Source organism: Orbicella faveolata, unplaced genomic scaffold (assembly GCF_042242905.1).
Source record: "Orbicella faveolata isolate gen_17 unplaced genomic scaffold, um_ofav_v1 contig_14, whole genome shotgun sequence".
In the NCBI taxonomy this organism is placed as follows: Eukaryota; Metazoa; Cnidaria; class Anthozoa; order Scleractinia; family Merulinidae; genus Orbicella; species Orbicella faveolata.
In genome coordinates this window covers 12,330,815-12,346,089 of record NW_028301541.1, presented here as the reverse complement: position 1 = coordinate 12,346,089, position 15,275 = coordinate 12,330,815, and the positions used below count along the sequence as shown (strand labels likewise).

At 40.3% G+C, this 15,275-nt stretch overlaps 1 protein-coding gene and 1 pseudogene across 2 annotated transcripts in view; both read right to left on the bottom strand.

The window, feature by feature from the left end:
- Positions 1-15,275, bottom strand: part of LOC110055154 (dihydropyrimidine dehydrogenase [NADP(+)]-like) — a 234,894-nt gene that overhangs the window by 164,902 nt on the left and 54,717 nt on the right. For both annotated transcript variants that reach the window (XM_089286667.1, XM_089286668.1), the window contains one exon: positions 10,217-10,378. In XM_089286667.1, coding sequence (XP_089142793.1) covers positions 10,217-10,378 — 162 coding nt within the window. The remainder of the gene's footprint in view (positions 1-10,216; positions 10,379-15,275) is intronic.
- Positions 958-10,206, bottom strand: LOC149114039 (uncharacterized; annotated as a pseudogene).

Sequence of the window (15,275 nt, the reverse complement as noted above, 5' to 3'; positions counted from 1 at the left end):
GGTGCACATGCATTATAAGTCTTTATACATTTCTTTGCCATCCGCTACACAACAATGTGAAACGACTAAATAAATTATTTCATACATACTGAGATTTACACATGTGGCCGTTCAGGGGAAGACATACTTTAACGCTTATCCATTAAACCGCTAAAAACTAACGGATAATTAACGGATAGTTAACAGCCTTCAAAGCGTTCTAACACTTTGTGCTAACATTCTAATAGATAACAAGTTTTCCTTAACGACTCATTACCACGTTCTTTTGTTCTGCCTAACAGCTCATGAAAACAATCTGGAGCTGTTAAACGGCAGAGAAAAAATCAAATGCATAGCCGTGAAAGTGTCTAACCCTTGCATCTGATCTGCTTGAGCATTAGTAATTGGTGTCATGCATGCTGTACAGCCAAATAAATCGCTACAGAAAAAGGTCAATATCTCCACGAAAATTTAATGGCGATTTCAGTCATAGCTGTGAATAAAAACAAGTGCTAACATTCATCTGTACAGAACAGCCCTAAAATGCATGGGCAAGAACTTCTTTAAATTGTGTTCACAACCTGGCAACTTCCTGCAGCTACTTGCAGGTCTTTGCACTAAAAGTCAGCAGGCACAAGAACTTCTTTGCGGTTAGAAATTGAAACCACAAGAACTTCTTTGTGGTAAGCTGTCAGCTCTGCAAGAACTTCTTTGAGTGAACATTCTAAAAAAAGCCATGTAGAACAAGACGAAAAGTTGTGATCGGTATTTTGAATTATGTGATTTTGAGCTATTGTTTACAAGTTTTACAAAGTATTTATATCCATCAAAACGTAAATGAAACAACTACATGATCCAACTTATCCAGATCCTGTCAACCATCCTTTTAAAGCTAATTTCGGCCTTCAGAAAGAATTGGGCAAACAAATGTAACCGGAGTAGTTACGGTAGAGTGCAACAAACAACAAATCTTCACATCAGCAAGGCTTATTTAGTTCGCACTGCACATGTTGGAAAGTCAGGAAGGACAAAATTAATGTGACCCTCCATACAAAAACACATCTTATGAAACATGACAGTTTGGGTAAAACCGGGTTTCAAATGGGTTTCCTGAAGGGTTTCAAACTCCTGAAACCAGGTTCCTAAAGGGTTTCTAAAGAGTTTCTAAGGGGTTTCCAAAGGGTTTCTAAAGAGTTTGCAAAAGGTTTCCAAAGGTTTCAAACTCCTGAAACCGGGTGTCTAAAGGATTTGTAATGAGTTTCCAAAGCATTTCCAAAGGGTTTGAAACTCCTTAAAACTGGGTTTCTAAAGGGTTTCCAAAGGGTTTTTAAAAGTGTTTGCAATGGGTTTCCAAAGAGTTACCAAAGGGTTTTTTGTTTTTAACACAATCCAAACGGGTTTCCTATCCTATGAAAGCTTTGAAACCCCTTGACGAAACGTTGCTTGTAACATAGTGTGATAGAGCATCTTGAGTATTTTAGAGTATACCTGCAACACATTCTTCCAGCTAAAGTATTGTGCAAAAGTAATGCAAGCAAAATGTGAGAATTTTGTTCGCTCGAAAGTGCAATTTAAATTTCGCGGCCTGTTGAGCGATAATTCGCTAGAACAAAGGACGATATTTCTTCGAATTTCGATAACTTAATGAAAAATCGCAAGCAATAATGATACTCCTCCAGCCTATACACAAAATTTTGCAAGGCACTAAACAGCAGTTCGCCAGTGTTCTTTTAGCGACTGATCCATGTACATGTACGAAAAAACTGTCATGTAACTTACACAAGATAATTGGGATTCATGTATTTGTTTGTAAATTGGTGCCAGAGAACAGGCTATGCAGTCATCAATTGCCATATAAGAGGATAACACATACAGTGTTATCTATAACACATGTTACTTGAATCACATGCCTAAAATTCGCGGTTTTCAAGCAGGTTTGTTCTCTTGAGTTCAGTTTCATATGCAGAGAATCAAAATGTACTCACCATATTATAAAAACAGCGAGTTCAGTTCGTTCCACAAAAAAAGCAAAAACATCTCCAGTTCTGGGTATCATTTAAGCTGCTAAAGCAAACAGCCACAAACAACTTGTGAAGAACTTTCAATCAAAACACACCTTTCTCCAGCTGAATACACCACGCATTTCAATCAATGATTCCCGTAATTAGCCAAGTGGCAGCAATACATATTATATGCCAATACAACCTAAACTTCATAAACAAGTGTTATCGAAGCCTCCTTTGAACATAAAAGTTTCCAGGTTCTTTACTTTTATAGAAAAGCAGAATGTTGTCAATGCGGAACACTCACAAAACCATTCAGCTGTTGTTTATTCCATCCCAGCCCCCTCATGGTTATTTGAAATAAAAGTACTGGGTGTACTTTGCTCCACTTTTGCTGCCTTTAAAGTATTCTTTGGGACTCTTAAACCTACAGGGATAAACAATTCTGGAAGTGTTACTGCTGGGTTCCCTGTCAAGACATATTTAGGTTCACTAATGCATGGAGGTGGCCTCTTCAAGCAGTGACCACAAGGCCACTGAGTTAAAACCTCAGTTATGTCAAGTTTTCCTCGGTTTTTAAGTCAGTTTTAGTTCAAATTGTCAGTGTTTTTTTGAGAATTCTACCACTGTAATGTCGTGGCATCACTCTGAGTTGTTCTCATGGCCTATCATGATTTAAATGTTCTGGTTAAAGTGAATTTGTCCATGGTTTATCACCGTTCACAGCAACAGTTTTTACTAAACCTCATCGATGGTTTGTCAAGGGATTTATGGTCAAATGTTCAAGGATAACTATGGTTCACTTTGCTCGTCTATGGAACTGTAACGGATTTAAGGTTTTTAAGAGTAATTATGGACGTGGAGAGCGAAAACAAAGGTTTTGTGCCTTATTGGATAAAAGGCATTTTTGAGCCCTCACATCTGCATTCGTCTTAAATGGATATGGAATTAATTCATCCTATCTCGCTGCTTAACACTCCACCAATGGATGCAGCATCTGAAACACAGCTTCATGATTCAGCTAAGGTTTGAGGTTCACTGGATATGGAGACAGAGTCTACTGTTGATGGTGCTGAGGAGTTAGAATTGGGCACAAGGAGAAAACTTCCAAAGGATACAGATAAACAGTGCGAAATACAAAGGTTAAAAGATTGTAGAAATGTGGCTCTTTGCCACATGACTAAGTAGATAAACAAAATGAAGCCTCTTCTCACTGATTTCAACAATTTTGAGTTTGTGTCAGTTGAAATGGAAGGTCTTAACAATTTACTTGTTGAGATACAAGTTGCTCAGGGTAATTTTCTCCAGGTGTTAGAGAATGATTCAGACATTGCCAGTGCTAATTCGTGGTATGAAGCTCTGATGGAGATGCGTTTAAGTTTAAGAAGTCTGTCTGTGAATATTTGTTTAAGGTGAAAGAACTTCAGTTTGCTGAATTAAATTCTGCTGCTTCTGACCAGTCTCATCGCTCAAGAAAGTCTAATCACTCTGGACATTCAAATTTGTTCACTCGTTCACTTTCATCTAAATCGAAATTGATAAAAGCCAAGACTAGGGCTGTGGCCCTAGAAGTTGAAGCAGCTTTTCTGAAAGAAAAGCACATCGAAAATGGATGAGGAACAATTGGAGCATAAGACAAGTCTAGCTATGGCAAAGGAAGAAGAAAGGATTTATGATCAAATGAACAATGAAGAGTTGGTTTCACCGGGGAACCCACAGACACCACCACATGTTTACAGCTCTTCCAGTTGCTCAACAAGTTTGTCTGTTAACCCCTTGGCAGTCCAGGACAATACCTTTGAAGATATCGTGGACATTCAAAGACAGCATACAGAATTGTCTCAAATTATGATTTCCCAGCAAGCAAGGAGCCTTCTACCATCAAGAGAACCTCCAGTGCCAATGGACTGCTAAAGAGACAGTTCCGAGATCCATTAAAGATTGCAAACGCCCACATCACCAAACTGTCTTCAAGGCAACCAATCAGAGCAAACGATGGCTCACATAATACAACTTACTAATAACTTACTTATAAATCAGTGGTGGATCTAGGGTAGGGACCCAGGGAGTGCACTGCCCCCTTATTTTGGGTGAAAAAAGAAAAAATCACAGAAGGAAGAAAAGCTGGCAGGGCAAGCAAAACAATGCAGTGTACAAGCTATTTGCACAGAAAAGATCTGACAGCATGAAAGAAGCAGAAAGCCCGTTTTATTTGGCAGTGAACCATGTGAAGGCCAGAAGCACTTTGAGCAAATCGTGGATCAAAGGCAGCAAGGTCGATGTAAACAAACTTGGCAGGCTGATGAAGAAAATGGCCTACAAGTCTGGTCTAGAAAATCCTAAACTGAGAAATCACAGGGCTCAGAAAGCAATGGTCCAAACTCTCAGTGACCAAGGAGTTCCACCAACCCACATAGCACAACTCTCCGGACACAAGAATCTTAAAAACATCAAGAACTACAGTTCGCTTTCTACAAAACAACAGCAATCCATGCCAAACATGCTGGCAAACATATCCAGTGAAAAAGCCATGGTTCGTACAACTTCAAACAAACAAAATTCAAGGACTTTTCAAGGACTTTTCAAGGATAAAAACTAGTTTTCAAGGACTCAGTTTTGTTCACTAAATCGACATTCTTGGTACCCCTTTTAACACTTAAAACACTCAATTCAGTCATAACCTATTTACGGTATGTAAATAGTTCAGCCATGGTTGATGACATTAGTCTCTGAAACGACATTTTGGAAAGTGAGGTACAGAAATAATTTGAAATACAGAAATACTATAATTTTAGTTCAACGAAAATGATACCAAAATGTTTCAGCAGTGTTTTAGAGCTTCCAACTTTCCATTTAGTTTGTCCTCAACGTCTTGCAGTTGAAGAGTCTTATCTTTGGCTGCCTTTCTAAGAGCATTGGACTTAGTGACAAGAGTCATCTGCCCAGTTTCTTCAGCTTTGACACTGAAATCATCTGCTGACTTTTCCAGTGAGTCTATATCCAGTTTCATCCTTTTCTTCTTCTCCTTGAGTTCCTCAATCTCATCCAGGACGTGTTTTCTCTTTCTCTGTTCTTCATCTGTCTTCTTTTTGTCCCTTTGGTCCTGTAGATGCTTCTCATATTTCTGTCATGATGAAGCTGCTGCAGCAAGGAGTTTCTTTGTAATTGGCACATTGAGAACTCCACCAACTGCCTTTAGATGATCTCAAATGATACGCTGAGCTACCAGAGAGTGCTCATGCAAGTTCTCTACCTCAATTTCTTTGTTGACAGAAAACCCCCACTCCACAGATGCCTGACCGTGTGAAAGCACCAGAAAAATTTTCACTATATCAAACAATGCTGCATAGTTATCACCGGTCATGTGGGTAGAAAAAAAATCATCAACTGAACATTTGGGTTGAAAGATGAAAACATATCAGAGTCAATGATTGGAACACTGTCCAAAAAGTTTGAATATTCTTGCAAAACACTATCGCAGTTCTCACCCCTCAATTTGTTTGAATTGACAAGCACAGTTAGGATCCTTTTGAATTTCGCTCTGCAGATGTTTGGGTTAGCAACCATTTCTCTGGGATCTAGAGCCACCATGTTGCGAACAAGGGAGTAAGAAAGTGGGCACTTCAGAATCAATTTCATAAGAACTGCAAAGAGGAAGCTCTTACATTCAAGCCTGAACGCCATGAGCTCTTTGTCACTTATGGAGCATCCTGCTTTTTGGGCTTTTGCACGAGCATCTTTTAGTGCATTTTCTGCGCAGAAGCCAATTTCAATCTTCTTGTAGCTCTTGTGGTTACTCTTCTCCTGCACATTGACTACCATTAGCTTCTCCACTGTGGTTGTTTCAGACAGCACATCACCTTTGATGAATCTTCTCATAAGGCCTCTTAGAACAGTACTCAGGTCAGTTGCCAAGAAACAAACCATGGGCTTGTCAGTTTGATAATTGGCTAGAAACGGCTGTAAGTGACTAGCAATGCACTTAAAGAAATGTGGTTTGGCAAGGATGAGTTTGTCACCCACTGCCTCTTTAATCACTCGAAATGACTTGTTTCCAGGATTTGGAATTCTTTTTTCTTGCACTACTTTGACATATACAGGCAAAAACTAACGATAGATAAATCTGACATTTCGGCGACATCTTGGCGCCATTGTCAAGGGAAACTAATTAAATATGCGATTTCAAGAGTAACTAAGAGTTCAGAGTTTCTAATTTGCATAAGTTAGACAAAGACTTTAGCGCGAACTGAGTCTGATTGTACATTTAAACATGGTCGTAATTGTTTAATGAGTAACATCTCATTAATGAGACAATCAAACTTGTTGTGGCATTTTTTCAACACGCTAAAACAATTGGGAAGGTCATCCGGAATCCTGCCTGCGTGTCTATTATCATAGTGATTGCGTACTGACGAGGTCTTGCTTCTATGTCCATCAACGCGTACAAACAGATGGCCACGGGTGTAACCGACATAACCAGCATCGCACTGGTCACACTTGAAGTTATACACAACGCATTGTTGATCAATGAGCTGAGGCTTAGGTTCGCTTGTCGGGAACTCCTGGGCAATCTTGCGGCTCGTAAACACCGGTTGAACACTGGTCTGCAGCTTCACACTGAGATCTTTCAACTGTGTCTTCACGATATTAGCATTTCTTCTCATTAATGAGATGTTACTCATTAAACAATTACGACCGTGTTTAAATGTACAATCAGACTCAGTTCGCGCTAAAGTCTTTGTCTAACTTATGCAAATTAGAAACTCTGAACTCTTAGTTACTCTTGAAATCGCATATTTAATTAGTTTCCCTTGACAATGGCGCCAAGATGTCGCCGAAACGTCGGATTTATCTATCGTTAGTTTTTGCCTGTATATGTTTATCTAAATCATTGTTGATTACTTTGACATACACCTCAATATTCCTCCAGATGTCAAGGGCCCTTTCTGAGACAACAACATTCTCTAGGCATCTATGGCTGACAAATTTAAGTGGCAGTTGTGAACTTTTTGTTACTTTAACATAGTCCTCCCTTCGGGCAGGAGAGTCCTTGAAATGATAATACAAGCTCGACAAGAGGGACGAGGTACCCCATTCAGTTGCCACAACACCAGCCTTGAAGCTGTTATGCACTGTGTGAATACCACAAGAACCAATATTGATTGGAATTGTATGAAATTCTTCTGACAAATTCATCTTCATCTTATCATAGAATTTCCAATTGACATTTGGCCCATCCATACTGATTTGAGCCATGTTCTTAATGCTCAGGCCACTGTTAATCACCCCAGTGTTGAAGTGGTGTACCATATCTTCTGCTGTTGCATGCCCTACAAACATTAAAAAAATCATAAACCCATGTTAACGTCAGCCTAAGATAGTCATCAAGGAACAGAACATATGGCAACCACAAATAATCATAAGCGAAGGTTTCTCCTGATAGTGAAAACATGGTTCTTGTAACACTACACATTTGAAATAAATGACAAAATGGAATACCTCTAAGTCATACCATACTAGAACCGTTTAATATGTTCAGCATTATAAAACTATGTGAACAGTCTGAATATAATGTTGCAGCTTTAAGTGGTTTTCTATTAGGTTGCAAGAAAAATGTCATTGACTGAAGACACATTGCTATCAATCACAGTTTCACAGAAGGATGGTGCTTACCCATAAATTGTGACCCAAAGTAACGTGTAGTAACTTGATTTCCAGCCCAGAACCGAACATGGATATCCATTTGCTTCTGCTGGCTCTTGGTATTTAAACTTTCGTCGAATAAAATCGTGAAAGCACCTTTAACTTCATCCATCAATAATTCTTTAAAGTGCTTTGCCAGGCCAAACACACAAAGATAGGCAGTTTTCTTTTCACCGCATGCAAACTTTGACGCAATCGCACTATCCGGAAACATGGCTTGACAAATTTTCCCCACTTTCTCATTTGACTTGTACGAATAGTGGGTAGATATTGTTTGCAGTGTCCACAGAATTTCAGCAGCGAGCACGTCATTTTTTCCAACAAAGTTCGCCAATGTGCCGCGTCCTCCGTCAGTAAACTTGACTGTTGACTGACCATCTGCTGCTGGCGGTGGCAGAGGAACAAAATATTCGTCGTTATTCGCTTCTGCACAACTAGGGCCAGATTCCGAGCTTTGATCACAACTTGAACTAGCTCCTTTACATGAAAATGTAGCCATTAGCACACACTGAGTGGAACTTGAAGTTGCACCAGTGTTCCTTTCGTGTTTCTCGCCTTTCATATGAGACTTCAAGGCGCTTTCTCCCATGCGTTCAATGTCAATCACTTTGTTACAGACACGACACATGGCCTTGTGTTTGTCGCCTTTAAATTGTTTTACCCAGCTAAACTTTGCATCACTTAACCATTTACGATTGAATACACATTTGCCCATCACTCATTTAAATTGCAAACGAAGGGAAAGCAAAAAAATTTCCCTAAACTACACACCATTGATCACGTAGCCCCTGAAAACAAACGCATGTGGCGGACAACCCCACATTTAGAGGCCTGGTTCAACCGCATGAAATTGAGGCAAAGATGAAATTTCGCTTCATGTACACGCTCATGTGTTACATCGACCATTAATTTTCCTGCATGTATTGCCATCGCTATGACATGAAAATATTAGATATTAGCAGTCAATGGAGAAATTTTCTTAGCAAAATCATTTAACTTTTCAGAAAAGTGATGGCATAAACAAATTACTAAATTTCAAGGACTTTTCAAGACCTAATAAAGAAATCAAGTACTTTTCAAGGACTTAACCAAATTCAAGGACTTTTCAAGATGGCTACTAAAATTCAAGACCTTTTCAAGATTATACGAACCAGCAAGCAATCCTCTAGCTTTGGAATAAAGAGCCCTGAGGCTCAGCCTCAGCAAAGTAACAGCATCACAGATCAGCAGTTGGTAGCCTCATTTAGTGGAACAGTGATCCAAGGTTGGACAGTTCTCAGTTACAATTAACAATGTGAATCAGTCACCAAAAATAACCCCACCAGAAAACCGGCCATGGAAAAGACTCTGCGTCTTGTCCAGCAGTTCTGATGAAGATTAAAGGAAAACTATTTTAAACAAACTATTTTATAAGAACTATGGTACCGTATTTTGACTTTTTTTTTAATGAGATTTTTTTCATACTTCATAATTGTAAGCATCTGCAAATTTGCGATGTCATTTATAAATTGAATTTTCAAAATATTAATTAACTTTGTTTCTCTTTTAAAAGTAAAGTCTCTCTGCTGGCAAATTAGTGTGTAAACAAACAACAAAATAAAAAATATGTAGTTGTCATCAGAGACTGAATATTGCACCATGCTGTGGATTTGGCAGAGTTTTTTGCTCTTGCACTTTAATGGCTTTCAATTTTTGAAATGCATCGGTCATGAAAAAATCTCCATATGTGTGAAATAAAAATATCACACCATGGAAAGTGCTTGGATGATTTTTATTCACAAGTTGCGATCCATCAAAAACTCACTCGTTCTCAGTTTCTTGATGCATCGCAACTTGTGAATGAGTTCATGTGCACTTTCCGTGGAATAATCTTTATTTTCTGCAGATTTTGGAGAACGCAGACGACAGCATATATTTATTTTGAATTGAACGCTAACATTAAATATTTAGCTTGAGCAAGTTCTGACACCAATAGACGCACTGAGCAGATTTAGGCAATTGCAAAATTTCAAGGTAACTATAAATTCATTTTCTTAATAGGCGCCATCATCGGGGTCGTCATCATGATTGCTTAAACTCTCTATTATAATCCAGCATGCCATCTCTTTCTGGGGAGTATGGATGCTTTCCCATAATAGGTTGCCCAATCATTCTCAAGTAAAGGATTCATGAAATGTGATTGTAAATTTTTAAATTAAAATGACTTTCTTGCTTAAAGAAAGCTTTTATTTTGCATCAAACTTGCCGCTCATGGGCCACTTTTAACAACCCTGCTATTGTTCAGTAAGAGTGAAAGATAAAAAATAAAGCTCGTGAAAACAGTTACATGTATTATATTGAAGTAACAATCCTTAAACATTTTGTCATATCCAGAAAAGGCCCAAGAAATTTAATGATCACAGATAATTAACTACAGGACAAGCAAGTACTCAACAAAGCCATAAATTTTAAGAGCCTTTTCCTGTGACTTGACAATTAAAAAAGGATAATTTAAACAGATATATCAGCTTAGGACAAAAAGTAAATATTACCTCTGTGGCAAACTGTTGCAGGCCTCCAATGTTGATAGGTCCCTCCTCTGAGGCATACAAATTACAACCACCAACACAAAGGTCACTTGTAGGGCATACCATACCACATGTCAAACCAAGAGGATTGTCACTAAAGATTGCTTTGGCAGCTCCATAATAATTCTGTTTAAACATTAAAGACTTCAAAATGAATACGCACTTCATGATCAAGCATAAGCAACAATAAATAATATTAACTAAGCCATAGAGGATGAATCCAGACAGACTGCTGATTGCATGTACATGTACACCGGCCAGGCTTTGTTGTCAAGTGCAGCTGGCTACCAGCGAAACTGCTGTTTGATCTTGGTAAGAGTGCTACTTTTTAGCCTTATACATTCTGTATGCTTCTTTCTGGACTTTGATGGCAAGACTTCTTCATCAAACATAAGAAAAAGACCATACTGCTGACAGCCAATACTCTATCGGTGCAGGGCTCAAAATTGTGACCAATAAAGTCGCATTTGCGTCTTAATTTTTCTTATTAATTTTGCAGCTAAGAAAATGAGAGTAGTCGTTTTGCCTTGACTGATACAAAATAAAAGGGCTAGCAGTTGAAACTTTGGCACGATGTTTGCTTATTAAATAAATTTAAAAGGAAAAGATTAACTGAAGTTGCATCTTAAAATTTTGTTACAATCTGAAGAAATGGGGCAAACTGTACTGTAATTTACCTGAGATGCATGCATGCAACAATATTCCTTCAACCGCTCACCATTTTCAGCAGTTTCTTTACACATATATTTTGCAGGCTCAAGCTCCCACATATACATGAAAACGAGGTTTTATAGCAAACAAAGATGGCGGTTTTACGTATCATCGTATTGAATGATCCAGTCCTTCTGGGTTCTTTGAATAATCACTGTAGTAGCACCCCTGATAATTCAGGTGTAAAGCTTAATATAAAAAGAATCTTTTACTTGTTTTCTCATCTGTGGAAAACCTGCAAAAGGTAAAACTAAAGGAATTCTGCTACGCAAGCTAATATTTCTGCCCAGTACATGTGTTATTGTTATTTTGCAGAGATTGAAGGCATTTAAGAACTGCAATTTCAAGCTTTAATATCTGTTCATGATTTGGAATTTTATCGATTTGACTAAAATAACAGACACTTAGGTGCCCTAATTTATGCAACAGAACACAGGTTCAACTTGATCATTTAGATGGACCCCGGTGTTGTCCAAGACGCTAAACATTCTGTACTATTAAATCTCAAAATGACATGAAAGCTGTTAAAACAATAAAAATTAAAGCATTAATCATTTCAAATTCTACTTATTTATTAATTAAATGGCCTCAATTAATTTTGCGACAAAAAATTTCAAAGTTGCGACCAAATTTTCATACCCAGGCGACCAGAAGTTTTTTTTAATTTCGAGCCCTGCGGTGACAAGTGAAAAATGGTTTAGGCATTAGTTAAATAAATTATGTTTCATTTTTTATCTTACATTTCAATAGCCCTATGCATATGTGCCTTATGTTGAATTTTAGGCCTTTGTTTTCTTTTTTCAGGCTCTGATTTGCCTCAATCTCGGTAAATTGACTAAAAATTATACTTTAACCACTAACCTGGACTTTTTTCACCTGTTTGCACATTTTTGGAAGAAAATCTGCCTGGGTCAAGATAGCTTTCTCTCAAGCGAAGATGGCAGTTTCCAATGCCAACAAAATACAATAATGATGTGAAGTTTACATGAAATAATTCATATATGAACTGCAGTTGTAGACGAAAGTGTAGCGTCCGGCGACTCTCGAGCGAACTAGAGAGTCGCTGGCCGCTACAGTAAAATATCAGTCCTACGCTTGCCTCTAAAGGTAGACTGCTTTGGCTTCACTAGGCGGTCACTTTTAACTTCTTCAACTTAGGTGACTTGCGTTCGTGGTGAAAGCGAGGATACAACTGACAAATCTAATAGCTACGTGCACGTACAGAAACTATAAGGCTGAATTGTTCCTTTGATTAGAACGGAACTACGTAATACTGCGGTAAGACTACAATAGATCATTGAGCGTTCATCACATGGCTCCCCTGAAATTTGTTCATTAATAGATTTCACTTCTTGACTTAAAACTAAGAAATTAATATTCAACTATCTAAACTTATCTAGAGTTCATAGATAGTGTTCATGGCTTCTCAGTGGGGAGTTCTCCCGGTCTCTCCTCTACAGCGTCACTCCAGCTCATCAGGAAAACCAGCTTGTGTATGGGCCTCTCCAGGAAACGCGGTGGATGGACATGCACCCCCTTTGCGTCGATAGATGGGTCAGCAAGGGTTACCTGCACCCTGCGCACACGACCATCCTTGTCGGGATAAGTTCTTGTAACTCTTCCAAGCTCCCAGTGGTTTCGCGCGAGGGAATCATCTTTGATCAGCACAATGTCATCGACGTTGAGATCTCGCTGTGGTTTCAACCATTTCTGCCGTAGCTGCAAGGACTGTAAGGATTCCTTCCGCCAGCGGGACCAAAACTCGTTCGACAGATGTTGGACTCGTCGCCACCGTTTTCGCGAGTACTTATCGGCATCTTGAAAATTCCCTGGAGGAGGAAGCACTATCTTCGATTTCATGGTGAGAAGGTGGTTCGGAGTGAGGGGCCTGGGTGCGTCTGGGTCCTGTAGCCCGTCTACTGATAGTGGTCGGCTGTTGATGATTGATTTGGCTTCACACATAAATGTGTGAAGAGATTCGTCATCAAGTTGACTTGCGTTGTTACTCAGCAGTGCAGCCAATACGTTGCGAACACTTCTAATCTGCCGTTCCCATACGCCGCCCATGTGGCTAGCTGACGGAACGTTCATCTTGAAGCTGAAGTAATCGCAATTCTGTTGTAACATCTCCGTGCTGATCTTAGAGTGGTCCAGCTCACTCAGGGCTTCTTTGAGCTCATTACGGGCGCCTACAAAGTTGGTGCCTTGGTCACATCTAAGCTGACGGATAGGACCTCGACGGCAGATGAAACGACGAAGCACGTTAATGAAAGAATCTGTGTCGAGGCTGTGGGCGACTTCAATGTGTATGGCTCTTGATACCATACAGGTGAAGAGCGCACCGTATCTCTTCAATTCTTTTCTTTTTTCTTTAATGATCCAGGGACCAAAGAAGTCCACGGCACAATAGGTGAACGGCGGTGCTGGTTCGAGCCTGTCTTCGGGCAGGTCTGACATTTTCTGGGACTGGGTGGACCCACGCATCTTGCGGCATTTCACGCAGTTGTGGATACAATGGGATACTGACGAACTGCCACCGATTACCCAGTAACCACTGGATCTTAGCTCGTTGAGGGTGGTTGTTCTGCCTTGGTGCAAACACCTCTCATGGAAGTAGTTGATTACGAGCTTGGTGATGTGGCTGTTTCTTGGTAGTAGGGCTGGAAATTTAACTTCATCTGTCAGGTTTGCCCGTCTTATGCGACCACCAACGCGCATGATGCCGTGCTCGTCTATGAATGGATCAAGCTTCTTAAGGTTTGAGGACCATTCACTCTCTGGAAGGGCTTTGTGCTTGTCCTCTGGCTGCTCTTCTTTCTTTGACAGGATATCAATTTCTTTCTTGAAACTGGCTGCCTGGGCGGCCCTTATGATGACAGCTTCTGCGGACTGTAGCTCTTCCACTGTGATAGGGACGTAACTCTCGCTGCCTACTTCTTTGCGGTGAGTTACTGGATTTTCGTCGCCTGACGATCTCCTTTCTTGTGAGCGCTTCTTCAGTTTTCTTAAGTAACGCAGGCATAGCGCGACAGATCTCTTTGCACGGAACCAGTCCGAGAAGTACTTTATGTGTTCTGTTAAGTATAAGGGAACTTCGGGAGCGGATACTGTTGCCATGGTAACGGAACCTTTGACTTCAGGATCTTGCTCACGCGGTTCACAGCGAACATCTTCTTGAGTTCTCATAGTATCAGGCCACTGGTCTTCGCTCTTCCATAGAAACTCTGGGCCACAGATCCACTTTGAATTCATTATCTCTCAGGCACAGACACCGCGTGATCCCTCATCGGCAGGATTTGACTTGGTCTCCACGTACTTCCATTGTTTGGGAGAGGACTTGTCGTGGATTTCTTGAACGCGATTGGCAACGTACACGTGGAATCTTCGTGACTCGTTCGAAATGTAACCGAGAATGACTTTACTATCGGTCCAGAAGATTTCTTCGACATTTTCAAGGCGTAGTTCCTTTCCCAGTTGAGTGCTGACCCTTACAGAGATCACAGCTGCGGAGAGCTCGAGCCTCGGGATAGTGACTGTTTTGAGCGGTGTAACTCTCGACTTTCCGATCACAAATGAGCAGTGGATCTTGTATTGGTCATCAGTGAGTCGTAGGTATGAACATTGCCCATACCCCTTGTTACTCGCGTCAGAGAAGTGGTGGAGTTCTGCTTTGATCACGTGACCAATTTCTTTAGGCTTGTAGCATCTTGGGACCGACAAATCTTGTATGTGTTGAAGGTCTGCTCTCCACTTTTCCCATCTTGCCTTTACAGCGTCTTGTACAGGATCATCCCAACCAGTGTTTTCTTTGCACATTTCTTGTAAAATCTTCTTTCCTTCTAGAAGGACAGGAGCGACGAATCCCAGTGGGTCAAAGATGGAACTGACCGTGGATAGTATCCCTCTCTTGGTACATGGCTTGTCTTTCAGCGTTATCCGAAAGTTAAAGGAGTCGTTTTCGATGCACCATTGGACTCCAAGTGCACGCTCTACTGGCAGAAAATCTTGATCTAGGTCCAGATTCTTGATATCTTCAGCTCTGGCTTCAGTTGGTATGCTGTGGATCACTTTGTTGTTGGAAACGAACTTGTGTAAGTTGAAGCCCCCTCTCTTGCACATCTCTTTAACATCTTTGATGAGCTTCACGGCTTCACCTACGGATGGTACGGACTTAAGACTGTCGTCTACATAGAAGTCATCCCGGACAAAGTCAGCTGCCGCGGAACCAATTTCCTTCTCATTGTCGTTGGCAGTGGACTTCAAGGCGAAATTTGAGCAACCTGGTGAGGATGTGGCTCCAAACAGATGTACT